Source organism: Bombina bombina, chromosome 6 (assembly GCF_027579735.1).
Source record: "Bombina bombina isolate aBomBom1 chromosome 6, aBomBom1.pri, whole genome shotgun sequence".
Classification (NCBI taxonomy): domain Eukaryota; kingdom Metazoa; phylum Chordata; class Amphibia; order Anura; family Bombinatoridae; genus Bombina; species Bombina bombina.
In genome coordinates this window covers 841,474,076-841,488,690 of record NC_069504.1, presented here as the reverse complement: position 1 = coordinate 841,488,690, position 14,615 = coordinate 841,474,076, and the positions used below count along the sequence as shown (strand labels likewise).

Here is a 14,615-nt window from a genome sequence, read left to right as displayed (position 1 = left end):
CTGAGAGAGTGATTCTCTTTCTGTATGTATTTAAAAACCTGGGATTAGAAGAAAGATTATATTTATGGGGATAGTCAACACTTAGGGGCCCATTTATCAAGCTCCTTATGGAGCTTGAGGGCCTGTGCTTCTGGTGAGCCTTCAGACTCGACAGAAACACAAGTTATGGAGCAGCGGTCTAAAGACCACTGCCCCATAACCTGTCCACCTGCTCTGAGGAGGTGGACAGACATCACTCCCCCTGCTAGCGGCCGATTGGCCGCAAATCTGCAGGGGGCGGCATTGTACAAGCAGTTCACAAGAGCTGCTGGGGCAATGTGGAGAGAGCGTAGTGCTCTCTGCATTCAATCCTTTCATAAATAGGCCCCTTAACCTGGGCTGTAGCATTAAAACTGGGACTTATGTTAAGTAGTAGCTGGTGAGGTTTTGAAGAACAAAATGAGAGAACAAATATTTTCTAGTGCAATAATGTAATTTTGTGTATTTTGTCTATATTAGTCAATAAATGCCTCAACTCTACCTCACTTTTTTCCCAAAAATATGTGATTTCATTGTGTCAATCAGCTAACATGAAACATTTTACGTAAAGCTCAAAAGTACAGGTCATTGGAAGTAAGGCTCTCAAGGGTTACTTAGAGAAATCTGTAGATATTTCTCATTTGTACATGAAGGGGATGTATCTAATATGTAGCGGTGAATGATTTATGTGTCTATTCAAAGGTATGGGTAACAGCACCACACTTTTCAGTTTCCAGGCACAGAGTTTGGGGGTCAGTCCCTTTCCCATGTGCAATGAACAAGAAAAATAAATAACTTCAGCCTTGAATACATTTAAAAAGGGTGATGAATTAAGGGTCCCACGCAAAATGTGAGGATCATACATTGAACCTCCCTTTTACCACATCATTATCTATTGTTCAAGAATGGAGTACAGCATCTCTATTTTTGAAAGTCAGGGATTTATTTAAGTGTCATGTTTGATATACTAGGATGCACAATTTTTTTTACTTTATTTTATGGTGTAAGACTCTCACAAATATTTTGCTTTTTACTATCTCAGGGACCCCAGTCAGTAGTAGGGTGGAAGATGTCATTGACAGCCTCAAGCTGAATCATCTGTTTGTGGTACCAGTAGGAAGCGGAGAGGAGATCATGATAACTATGACACCAAGTGTTATAGCCACTATTTATCTAGACAGCACAGGACAGTGGGATCGAATTGGAATACACCGTAGAAAAGAGGCCATTAATAATATCCAGACAGGTGAGTGTAGCTGAAAGGTTAATAATTAAGTACCATTAATTGAGAACAAGAACATTTGTTAAAATTAATGTTTCTTTGTATTATTCTAAATAATTTTCACCAAGAACATAATTAATTCCCAAAAGATTCTAAAAGATGCACAACTATTATAGCTTAAACATTTACTATCATATGTTATGCTTTTATTCAAGGTTATATTCGACAAATGGTTTACCGCAAAATAGACAGCTCTTATGCAGCCTGGAAGGAAAGACCAGCTAGCACATGGTAAATCTAACCTCTCACTGTCATTTTGGACAGGCTTTCTGTACTTCTAATTTGAACTGAATTTCTTTAGTCCAGTCTTTTGTCCCTCAATTCTGATTTTCTATTAACCATTATTTTGTAAATCCATCTGTCTTTTGCTTTTTTCTCCAGGCTTACAGCATATGTTGCTAAAGTGTTTGCAATGGCCCAGTCCCTTGTTGACATTGACAGTGCTGTGTTGTGTGGAGCCATCAAGTGGCTTATACTGAAGAAACAGAAGCCAGATGGAATTTTTAAAGAAGATGCTCCTGTTGTACATAAAGAGATGACCGTATGTGAAATATGCACAGATATATGTGTTTGTGTCTGGACTGAAAATTTTACCTTTCTTACGGCTAGATTACGTGTTTTGCGTTAAGCTGAAAAAGCAGTGTTAACAGATCCTAACGCTGCTTTCTCACTACCGCTGCTAATACGAGTCTTGCAGGTTTATGGGCACCGCACACTTCTTTGGCTTTACCGCAAACCGACTTACGTAAACTTTGTAAACCCTTTTTTCTATGGGACTTCCATAGAGCTGGTATTACGAGTCTGTCCTGGGAGGCCAAAAAGTGAGCGGTACACCCTCTACCTCCAAGATTCCTAACACATTTTAAAGTCAGTAGTTATGAGTTTTACACTACAACACCGTAGCATAAAACTCATAACTAAAGTTCTAAAAAGTACACTAACACCCATAAACTACATATGAACCCCTAAACCGAGGCCCTCCCACATTGCAAAATTTTTAACCCCTAATCTGCTGCTCCGGACATCGCCGCCGCTAGAATAAACATATTAACCAATAAACCACCGCACTCCCGCCTCGCAAACACTAGTTAAATATTATTAACCCCTAATCTGCCGCCCCTAACATCGTTGCCACCTACATTATACTTATTAACCCCTAACATGCCGTCCCCAACGTCGCTGCCAGTATATTAAATGTATTAACCCATAAAGCTAAGTCTAACCCTAACCCTAACACCCCCTAACTTAAATATAATTTAAATAAATCTAAAAAAAAATTACTATAATTAACTAAATTAATCCTATTTAAAACTAAATACCTATAAAATAAACTCTAAGCTAGCTACAATATCACTAATTTGTTTTTTTATTTTCTGTAATTTAGTGTTTGGGTTTTTTGTGATTTAGCTAATTTAATTTAATTTATTTAATTCTATTTAATGTAGGTAATTTATTTAATTGTAGTGTAGTGTTAGGTGTTATTGTAACTTAGGTTAGGTTTTATTTTACAGGTCAATTTGTCTTTATTTTAGCTAGGTAGTTATTAAATAGTTAATAACTATTTAGTAACTATTCTACCTAGTTAAAATAAATACAAACTTGCCTGTAAAATAAAAATAAACCCTAAGCTAGATACAATGTAACTATTAGTTATATTGTAGCTAGCTTAGGGTTTATTTTATAGGTAAGTATTTAGTTTTAAATAGGAATAATTTAGTTAATTATAGTAATTTTATTTATATTTATTTAAATTATATTTAAGTTAGGGGTTGCTATGGTTAGGGTTAGACTTAGATTTAGGGGTTAATACATTTAATATAGTGGCAGCGACGTTAATAAGTGTAGGTAGGATGTGGCGACATTGGGGACAGCAGATTGGGGTTAATAAATATAATGTAGGTGGCGGCGATGTTGGGGGCAGCAGATTAGGGGTTAATAAGTATACTGTAGGTGGTGGCGGTGTCCGGAGCGGCAGATTAGGCGTTAATAAAAATAATGTAGGTATCGGCGATGTTGGGGGCGGCAGATTAGGGGTTAATAAGTGTAAGATTAGGGGTGTTTAGACTTGGGGTTCATGTTAGGGTGTTAGGTGTAAACATAACTTTTATTTCCCCATAGGAATCAATGGGGCTGCGTTACTGAGATTTACGCTGCTTTTTGGCAGGTGTTAGACTTTTTCTCAGCCGGCTCTCCCCATTGATGTCTATGGGGAAATCGTGCACGAGCACTGACTTAAGCAGCGCTGGTATTGGAGTGCAGTATGGAGCAAAATTTTGCTCAACGCTCACTTCTTGCCTTTTAACGCCGGGTTTGTAAAAACCTGTAATACCAGCGCTGCAGGTAAGTGAGCAGTGAGAAAAAACTGGTTGTTAGCACCGCACAGCTCCTAACGCAAAACTCGTAATCTCGCCGTTAATTATCTGGAATTATTTGATTGGACACTGCATAAGTAAGTTGCAGATTTATTTGAATATCCCAATATTTAAGAAAGCATTTAAGGTTATTAAAGCTTATAGAGATTCTATCAAAATAATGTGGGGGTTTCCTAAGACATTAGGGGTACCCAAAATTCCCAGATGTGTTAAAATGCCATAACGGCAATGATCATGCTCAGAACAGTAAAATTTTTTGGAGGCAATATGTATAGCTATATGCAGAATTTGTGAGTCTGTTTAGGATATAATCAGAATTTTAAGTTTAATCCTGGAGAAATTTGGAATCCACTGAGAATTGCATACAGGAGTAGTATGTGAATATTAACTTGATAGAGGGTGAATTTAGCAGCATTATTAAAGTATAATTTATTAAAATAGAATCCAAGTTCTCTTTTTATGAGAAAAAACTGTATTCCTCAGGTAAAAGGTTTAAACAAATTCAAATGTAAATAAGACAAATATTAGATTACCTTTATCATCTTGCCTCCATATAATTTACATAGTAAACTTTCATATTACTTTAAAAGATATATCGCCCCAGTCTTTTATATATTACTTTAAATATATCATCATCAAAGAACTGCTACTTTTATCTGATGTAATGTCTCAGACTTTTCCTTTCTTTATTAAATAGGGGGGAATCCATAACTCTAATGAACCTGATGCTGCTCTCACAGCTTTTGTGCTCATTGCTATGCTTGAAAGTCAGAAGATTTGTGCTGCACGTGTCCCCGTAAGTGGCTGATTCAAATTAATGAAACTCTACTTTATTAATAAAGGAAAAAATACATAGCCAGATGCAACACTATTTGTATACTTTTGTTTGTATATAATTTATAAATCATAATATTTCCTAAAGACAATTAAAAGGTTGCACTTGAGCTCAAACAAAAACTGTGTTAGAGGAATTAGTGAGAATGGAGACCTGGGGGACGATTTCTTTCATGTAATTGGCAAGAGTCCATGAGCTAGTGACATATGGGATATACAATCCTACCAGGAGGGGCAAAGTTTCCCAAACCTCAAAATGCCTACAAATACACCCTTCGCCACACCCACAATTCAGTTTTACAAACTTTGCCTCCTATGGAGGTGGTGAAGTAAGTTTGTGCTAAGATTTCTACGTTGATATGCGCTTCTCAGCATTGTTGAAGCCCGATTCCTCTCAGAGTACAGCAAATGTCAGAGGGACGTGAAGGGAGTATCACTTATTTGAATACAATGATTTCCCTAATGGGGGTCTATTTCATAGGTTCTCTGTTATCGGTCGAAGAGATTCATCTCCTACCTCCATTTTCAGATCGACGATATACTCTCATATTCCATTACCTATACTGATAACCGTTTCAGTACTGGTTTGACTATCTGCTATATGTGGATGGGTGTCTTTCGGTAAGTATGTTTTCATTACTTCAGACACTCTCAGCTAGGGTTTGGCACTTTATGCATTTATATAAAGTTCTAAATATATGTATTGTACTTATATTTGCCATGAGTCAGGTTCATGTATTTCCTTCTGCAGACTGTCAGTTTCATATTTGGGAATGTAAACATTTTTAAGAAATGTATTTCTTACCTGCCTCTATCTACATATTAGTGACACCACGATACTGTCCCATAAGGCGCCTCTCTCTGTTCTCTGCTCCTACAGATATCTACCTGGGGTTTAGTCTTTTTTCAATTGATTACTTCTTGTAATTGCGGGTATTAGGCCCGCGGGTGCGTCAAATGCTAAACTTTATTGCGTCATTCTTGGCACGGAAAAAATTTTGGCGCAAAAAAGTACGTTTATGACGCAACTTTGTCATTTCCATCGTCATACGTGACGCCAAGACCTTTCACACGGCGGCGTCATTAGTGACGCAAGTGTGTCATTTCCGGTCATTTCTTTTAAGACTTTACGTTACGTTGTGTGTCATACTTGGCGCCAAATTTTTTTCATTATTTCAATACCCCTTGTTTGTTTGCCTCTTGCTTTTTGCTTTCAGAGGCCTATGCTATTGCATTTTTCCCATTCCTGAAACTGTCATATAAGGAAATAATTTTGCTTAATATGTTGTTTTTTTCTCTTACATTGTGCAAGATGTCCCAATCTGATCCTGCCTCAGAAGTTTCTGCTGGAACATTGCTGCCTGACATCGGTACTACCAAAGCTAAGTGCATTTGTTGTAAAGTTGTAGAAATTATTCCACCGAATGTCAATGTCATTTGTAATAGTTGTCATGATAAACTTTTACATGCAGATAGTGTTTCCATCAGTAATAGTACATTGCCAGTTTCAGTTCCTTCAACTTCAAATGTGCATGATATACTTATAAATTTTAAAGAATTTGTTTCTGATTCTATTATGAAGGCTTTGTCTGCATTTCCACCTTCTAATAAACGTAAAAGGTCTTTTAAAACTTCTCATTTAGCTGATGAAATTTCAAATGACCAACAACATAATAATGCATCCTCTTCTGATGAGGATCTATCTGAAACAGAAGATCCTTCCTCAGACATTGACACTGACAAATCTACTTATTTATTTAAAATAGAGTATATGCGTTCTTTATTAAAAGAAGTATTAATTAATTTGGCTATTGAGGCAACCAGTCCTATTGACGTTCAGTCTAATAAACATTTAAATGCTGTTTTTAAACCTCCTGTGGTTTCCCCAGGGGTTTTTCCCATTCCTGAGGCTATTTCTGATATGATTTCTAGGGAATGGAATAAGCCAGGTACTTTTTTTATTCCTTCTTCAAGGTTTAAAAAATTGTATCCTTTACCAGCAAAAACTATAGAGTTTTGGGAAAAAATCCCCAAAGTTGATGGGGCTATTTCTACTCTTGCTAAACGTACCACTATTCCTATGGAAGATAGCACTTCCTTTAAGGATCCTTTAGATAGGAAGCTTGAATCTTATCTAAGGAAGGCCTATTTCTATTCAGGTCATCTTCTCAGACCTGCTATTTCTTTGGCTGATGTTGTGGCTGCATCAACTTTCTGGTTGGAAAATTTAGCGCAACACGAATTGGATTCTGACATATCTAGCGTTGTTCGCTTACTGCAACATGCTAATCATTTATTTGTGATGCCATTTTTGATCTTATCAAAATTGATGTTAGATCCATGTCGTTAGCTGTTTTAGCTAGAAGAGCTTTGTGGCTTAAATCTTGGAATGCTGATATGACATCTAAATCTAGATTACTATCTCTTTTTTTCCAAGGTAATAATTTATTTGGTTCTCAGTTGGATTCTATTATTTCAACTATCACTGGGGGAAAAGGATTTTTTTGCCTCAGGATAAAAAACCTAAGGGTAAATCTAAGGCTTCTAACCGTTTTCGTTCCTTTCGTCAGAATAAAGAACAAAAACTCAATCCTTCCCCCAAGGAATGTGCTTCCAATTGGAAGCCTTCCTCAAATTGGAATAAATCCAAGCCATTTAGGAAACCAAAGTCAGCCCCTAAATCCGCATGAAGGTGCGGCCCTCATGCCAGGTCAGCTGGTAGGGGGCAGATTAAGGTTTTTCAAGGATTTTTGGATAAAATCTGTCCAAAATCATTGGATTCAGAGCATTGCCTCTCAAGGGTATCGAATTGGATTCAAAGTAAGACCTCCTGTGAGAAGATTTTTTCTCTCACGCATCCCTGTAAATCCAGTAAAAGCTCAGGCGTTTCTGAAGTGTGTTTCAGATCTGGAGTCTTCAGGGGTAATCATGCCAGTTCCTCCTCAGGAACAAGGTTTGGGGTTTTATTCAAACCTATTCATTGTACCAAAGAAAGAAAATGTATTCAGACCAGTTCTGGATCTAAAAATTTTGAATCGTTATGTAAGAGTACCAAATTTCAAGATGGTGACTATAAGGACTATTCTGCCTTTTGTTTAGCGAGGACATTATATATCCACAATAGACTTGCAGGATGCATATCTTCATATTCCGATTCATCCAGAACACTTTCAGTTTCTGAGATTCTCTTTTCTAGACAAGCATTACCAATTTGTTGCTCTTCCATTTGGCCTAGCAACAGTTCCAAGAATCTTTTCAAAGGTTCTGGGTGCCCTACTATCTGTCATCAGAGAACAGGGTATTGCGGTGTTTCCTTATTTGGATGATATCTTGGTACTAGCTCAGTCTTTACATACTGCAGAATCTCACACGAATCAACTAGTGTTGTTTCTTCGGAAACATGGTTGGAGGATCAATTTACCAAAATGTTTCTTGATTCCTCAGACAAGGGTCACCTTTTTAGGCTTCCAGATAGATTCAATGTCCATGACTCTGTCTCTAACGGACAAGAGATGTTTAAAATTGGTCGCAGCATGCCGGCTCCTTCAGTCTCAGTCATTCCCTTCAGTGGCTATGTGCATGGAAGTTTTAGGTCTCATGACTGCAGCATCAGACGCAATCCCCTTTGCTTGTTTTCACATGAGACCTCTACAGCTTTGTATGCTGAATCAATGGTGCAGGGATTATACAAAGATATCACAATTAATATCCTTGAATCCCAATGTATGACACTCTCTGACATGGTGGATAGATCACCATCGTTTGGTTCAAGGGACTTCTTTTGTTCACCCAACCTGGACTGTGACCACAACAGATGCGAGTCTTTCAGGTTGGAGATCTGTTTGGGGATCTCTGACAGCACAAGGGGTTTGGAAATCTCAAGAGGCGAGATTACCAATAAATATTTTAGAACTCCGTGCAATTCTGGCCTCTGCTAAAGAGAGAACCGTTCATTTGTTGCCAGACTTTACATCCAGGGGAGTGGTCTCTCCATCCAGATGTGTTTTCTCAGATTGTTCAGATGTGGGGGCTTCCAGAGATAGATCTCATGGCTTCTCATCTAAACAAGAAACTTCCCAGATACCTGTCCAGGTCCAGGGATGTTCAGGCGGAAGCAGTAGATGCACTGACACTTCCTTGGTGTTATCAACCTGCTTACATCTTCCCGCCTCTAGTTCTCCTTCCAAGAGTGATCTCCAAAATAATCATGGAACAGTGTTTTGTGTTGCTGGTGGCTCCAGCATGGCCACACAGGTTTTGGTATGCGGATCTGGTTCGGATGTCCAGTTGCCTGCCTTGGCCACTTCCGTCAGGATCTCAAATCATTAAATTTGAAGGTATGGAAATTGAGCGCTTAGTTCTAAGTCATAGAGGTTTCTCTGACTCAGTGATTAATACTATGTTACAAGCTTGTAAATCTGTCTCTAGGAAGATTTATTATAGAGTTTTACATTTCATGGTGTTCTTCTCATAAATTCTCCTGGCATTCTTTTAGAATTCCTAGAATTTTACAGTTCCTTTAGGATGGTTTGGATAAGGGTTTGTCTGCAAGTTCCTTGAAAGGACAAACCTCCACTCTTTCTGTTTTATTTCACAGAAAGATTGCTATACTTCCTGATATTCACTGTTTTGTACAGGCTTTAGTTCGTATTAAGCCTGTCATTAAATACATTTCTCCTCCTTGGAGTCTAAATTTGGTTCTGAAGGCTTTACAGGCTCCTCCATTTGAGCCTATGCATTCTTTGGACATTAAACTACTTTCTTGGAAAGTGTTGTTCCTTTTGGCTATCTCTTCTGCTAGAAGAGTTTCTGAGCTATCTGCTCTTTCTTGTGAGTCTCCTTTTCTGATTTTTCATCAGGATAAGGCAGTTTTGCAGACTTCTTTTAAATTTTTACCTAAGGTTGTGAATTCTAACAACATTAGTAGAGAAATTGTTGTCCCTTCCTTGTGTCCTAATCCTAAGAATTCTTTGGAGAGATCCTTACATTCTTTGGATGTGGTAAGAGCTTTGAAATATTATGTGGAAGCTACTAAAGATTACAGGAAGACTTCCAGTCTATTTGTTTTATTTTCTGGTCCTAGGAAAGGTCAGAAGGCTTCTGCTATTTTCTTGGCTTCTTGGTTGAAACTTTTGATTCATCAAGCTTATTTGGAGTCGGGTCAGGCCCCGCCACAGAGAATTACAGCTCATTCTACTAGATCAGTCTCCACTTTGTGGGCTTTTAAGAATGAAGCTTTAGTTGATCAGATTTGCAAAGCGGCGACTTGGTCCTCTTTGCATACATTTACTAAATTCTACCGTTTTGATGTATTTGCTTCTTCGGAAGCAGTTTTTGGTAGAAAAGTTCTTCAGGCAGCTGTTTCAGTTTGATTCTTCTGCTTTTTGATTTAAGTTTTTTTCTTTCAAAAATGAAAATAAACTTTTTTTTGGGGGGTTGTGGATTAATTTTTTCAGCAAAATATGGCTGTTTTTATTTTTATTCCCTCCCTCTCTAGTGACTTGAGTGGAAGACTCCACATCTTGGGTATTGATATCCCATATGTCACTAGCTCATGGACTCTTGCCAATTACATGAAAGAAAACATAATTTATGTAAGAACTTACCTGATAAATTCATTTCTTTCATATTGGCAAGAGTCCATGAGGCCCATCCCTTTTTATGGTGGTTATGATTTTTTGTATAAAGCACAATTATTTCCAAATTTCCTTTGTTGATGCTTTCTACTCCTTTCTTTATCACCCCACTGCTTGGCTATTCGTTAAACTGAATTGTGGGTGTGGTGAGGGGTGTATTTATAGGCATTTTGAGGTTTGGGAAACTTTGCCCCTCCTGGTAGGATTGTATATCCCATATGTCACTAGCTCATGGACTCTTGCAAATATGAAAGAAATGAATTTATCAGGTAAGTTCTTACATAAATTATGTTTTACTATGATGCAGGTGGATATGATCTGCTGTAGCGGATCATGTCCGCCTGACATCGCTAAATGCCGACAGCATACGCTGTTACCATTGGTCTATCATTCTCAGTCTGACATTCAATGGCTCACCCAAAGCAAATTAACAACAAACGACTAAATTACAAGTTTTGTGTTATGGTGCGGTTACGGCTATACCTCTGAAAAATTGGCCATTGCATGTGGATTGGCAGGTAACACATATTACAAGTCGCGGCAGTATAGCTATACCGCAAGCATTTTAGCCTTTACGCAACTCTCCATTCCACACTCAAAAAATTATGTTTGAGTGCGGGATTTTCCATAGCGCCGTATTACAGGTTGTGCATGTCTAAAATACTTATGTTACAGCCTATACCGGCGTGAGTTATTCCGCGATCTGAGACCAGTAGTTATAGATTTTGCAAAACAAAAATGTTTCACAAAACTCATAACTAAAATGTTACAAAGTACACTAAAACCCATAAACTACCAATTAACCCCTAAACTGCCACCCTCCCGCATTGCAAATACTATATTACACATATTAACCCCTAATCTGGCACCCACATCGCCGACACTAAAATAAACCTACCAACATCACCAAAATTATAATAAAATATTAACCCCTCAACCTCCAGCCCCTCACATCGCAACTAATAAAATATACAAAATAAGAGGACTCTCGACCCAGGAATAAGCTTGATTACCCCAGCTCTTTATATCCCGTTTATCGCCAAAAAACGGTTACAAATATTAAGTATAACAAAAGCTGGGGATAAAGAAGAAACAATACTAGTAATATCTATTATAGAATAAGTACATTTATTGAGGTAAGAAATATATATATAAATCCCTTTTAAAAAGTATCTTTTATACAGTAATCATAAGTTAAAAACGTATGTTAGCTAACTTAACTGTTGTGGCCACAACTCAAATAAATATCAATCAAAAATACAAAAATAAATCTAAAATATGTGAGAATCAGATAAAAATAGCTAAGAATTGATAAAACATGTAGTGAAATGCTTATACCTAAAGGGAATTGTATTCCCATTAATACATAGTATATCCGTGATTCGATACTTGTACAAAATATACAAACAATATCTGTGTATAGTACAATGTCTCCAAAGTATTAGCGCTGTGTGTTACCACACTTGATAGTATATTGTGTATTATACCAGATATTTAGAAACTTATGCAGGATGGTAACATATCCGATGTAGCAGCATGCAATATTATCGTTCTCAGTGTAGTAATATTAGATATACCCTATGGATCATTGTACTTATTAAGGTAGTGAACACTCGCCTTACCGGACCTCCAACTGGTTTTCTTGCTGGCAGGGGAAGTGACTGGTCCACATGGCCGTCTCGGCATTTGTGAGCCGTTGAACCGTTAGCCGTTGCTTTACTCACCTGCCCCTCCGTGACCAATTGGGTAACCGGTTATCCTTAGGCTGTGAAATTTCAAAAGATGGTAGTTTCTCATTTTCAATCTATCAGTCTGGATGGATATTTATAATCCACAGGTAAAGAAGGAGTCACTTCTATGCATTTTACCTCTCTCTTGAGCCTTTATAAAGATGACTCCATATTGCTTTCATGGGCTTATTTATACCCCATCTCCTTTCGAAACATTTTAAAGACCACCATAATCAGAAAACAGATGGGCTTCGATATTGGGGTCTAAAGAAAGTGAACCCTCAGAGAGGAGGTGATACAACTAAAGAGTTTATATACACTGAAGCAGAATTGATATTAAAAAAATCCTTCAAACGCAACCATTAGTTCATATGTACTGTATTTTATGTTTTTACTATATATATATATATATATATATATATATATATATATATATATATATATCATTATTTCCTTTACATATATATATATTCATATATTTCCTTTACATATATATATATATATATATATATATATATATATATATATATATAAAACTAAGATGTTCATATGAACTCACTACCTCTTTTTTTCATGCAGAATGAAATAGTGTATAGATGGGACCACAGTTCTCGGACCCCTTCTTTTATATAGATTTTCTATATGGATTTTTATATACATATATTCTTTAATATAAACTTTTTTTATATAGATTTTTCATATGTATTTTCAGATATATTTTACTCATTTTATGGAATCTTTTTTATGCCGTCACACATATTAAATTATAGATATACTATCCCTTTTATAAATTGTATTTTTTATCCATTTTTTATATATTTTATATGTCACAATTCCGATTATCCTAGCTTTAGTGTAGCTATAATCTAGATTTTATTAAAGACACAGAGACAAATATTTTGCATTTCTTTCAATTTACTGCTCTGACAGCTTTTTAAAGTATACAATGAAAACATTAGTAAACATAAAACATGTGAAACAACAGAGAAAACAAAAGAACCAATAAGGACAAAGCCATGGATGTAGAAGATGATATCAGCCAATCAGCATACTCATAATGTCCATAAACAGTCCAGAGTGCACCAATACCTCCTCTTTCTTGTTTGATGCGAATAGGTAAAAAGGACATTAAAGAAGGAAGGAACATATTACAGCACCATAACAACTGGAACATGAACAACCAATAACAGAAAATCTAAATAATTCTGAAAACAGGATGTAGAAACTTGAGGTTGAGGCAGGAGAGGATTCTTCTGGGAATCAGTCTAGGCTGAAGGAGGATTTTGAACAGATGACGTAGATTTCGAGGAGTGATAGCAGAATCCAAACCAGTTGAAAGAGACGTTTTGAGAGGTGGATGCTGGAAATAAAAATATATATTAATAAACAAATCAAATATCATTTTAATACTGGGAGGGAACAGAAAGATTGCCAGGGTGGGAAAATATTCGTCTCTGTGTCTTCAATAAAATCTAGATTATAGCTACACTAAAGCTAGGATAATCGGAATTTTATTACAAGACCAGAGACTCATATTTTGCTAGTATAAAGCAAAAAAGGATCATGAAATGAAAGAAAAAGCAGCGTTATTAATAGGTTTAAAATAAAATTGTCTAAAGGTGGAGTCTGATGACCAATCAGCTGCATTTAAAATATCTTGGAGGGAAGAGGATTTTAAAAAGTCTTTAGATGCAGAAGCTCCACCAACGGAGTGAGCTGAGAAAGATTCTTCCACAACAGAAAGAAGCATAATCCATTTTACCCACCTGGCAATAGAAGTAGAGGAGACAGGTTTGAAAGGGGAAACAAAAGAGATGAGAAGTTGAGAAGAAGAAGAAAGACGTAAAGGTTGAGTACGAGACAAATACTCCTAACACACAACTTAGGATGATCAGAGAAATAAGGATAAAATATAGATTGAGAAAGACATTTAGTTCTTTTAGAAAGGATAAAGGTGACACCAAAAGGAGAAAACATTTGAGAATTAATATCAATGGCACGAACATCAGAAACTCTGCGAAAAGAGAGAAGACAGAGAAGAGTGGCAATTTTAGCTGACTGCTGTTTGAGAGAAAGAAGACCATTAGAAGGCCAATTTCTAAGAAAGGACAAAACCAAATCTACATCCAAAAAGAAAGAGTATTTAGAAGTTGGAGGTTTTTGGATACAAATTTCTTTGAGAAGTCTGCAGACCTGATGGATTTTCCCAACAGGGGTATTATTATTAAGGATGTGACCAGCAGAGATAGCTGAACAAGCTATATTGATAGATCTATAGGAAAGACCTGAATCAAAAAGAAAAGAGATATAATCTAAAATGAAATTCAAAGGAGCTGAAAAGGGATCCAAGTCCTTCTGGACACACCAGCCAGACCACTTGGACCAAGCTGAGAGATAACATCTTTTGGTTCCAGGAGCCCAAGAGTCTTATAATAAAGATCGAGCTCGGTCCGAAAGTCCATCAAGAGACCAAGATCCCCTGAAAGCATCCAAGCAACAAGAGTTAGAGATTTGGAAAGCAGCAGGGGATGAGGGAAACCCAGGGGATCTAGGAGGAGATGAGAGATGGGAGGAATAAGTAGGGGAGCAGGGAAAGAGAGTTCCAGAAGAGAAGGGTACCAAGGCTGGAATGGCCACAGGGGGGTGATCAGGAGAAGATATATCGGGTTCCTGCGGATATAAGCCAGAGTCCGAGCAATCATAGAAAAGGGGGAAAAAGCGTAAGCTCCTGAATGGGGCCACA

General features: G+C 37.1%; 1 protein-coding gene across 1 annotated transcript in view; it reads left to right on the top strand.

Annotated features, from left to right (window-relative positions):
- LOC128663753 (A.superbus venom factor 1) overlaps positions 1-14,615 on the top strand; it is a 489,422-nt gene that overhangs the window by 356,151 nt on the left and 118,656 nt on the right. The window contains exons 24-27 of the mRNA XM_053718238.1: positions 1,061-1,264; positions 1,456-1,531; positions 1,682-1,841; positions 4,370-4,468. Of these exons, the coding sequence (XP_053574213.1) occupies positions 1,061-1,264; positions 1,456-1,531; positions 1,682-1,841; positions 4,370-4,468 (539 nt within the window). The remainder of the gene's footprint in view (positions 1-1,060; positions 1,265-1,455; positions 1,532-1,681; positions 1,842-4,369; positions 4,469-14,615) is intronic.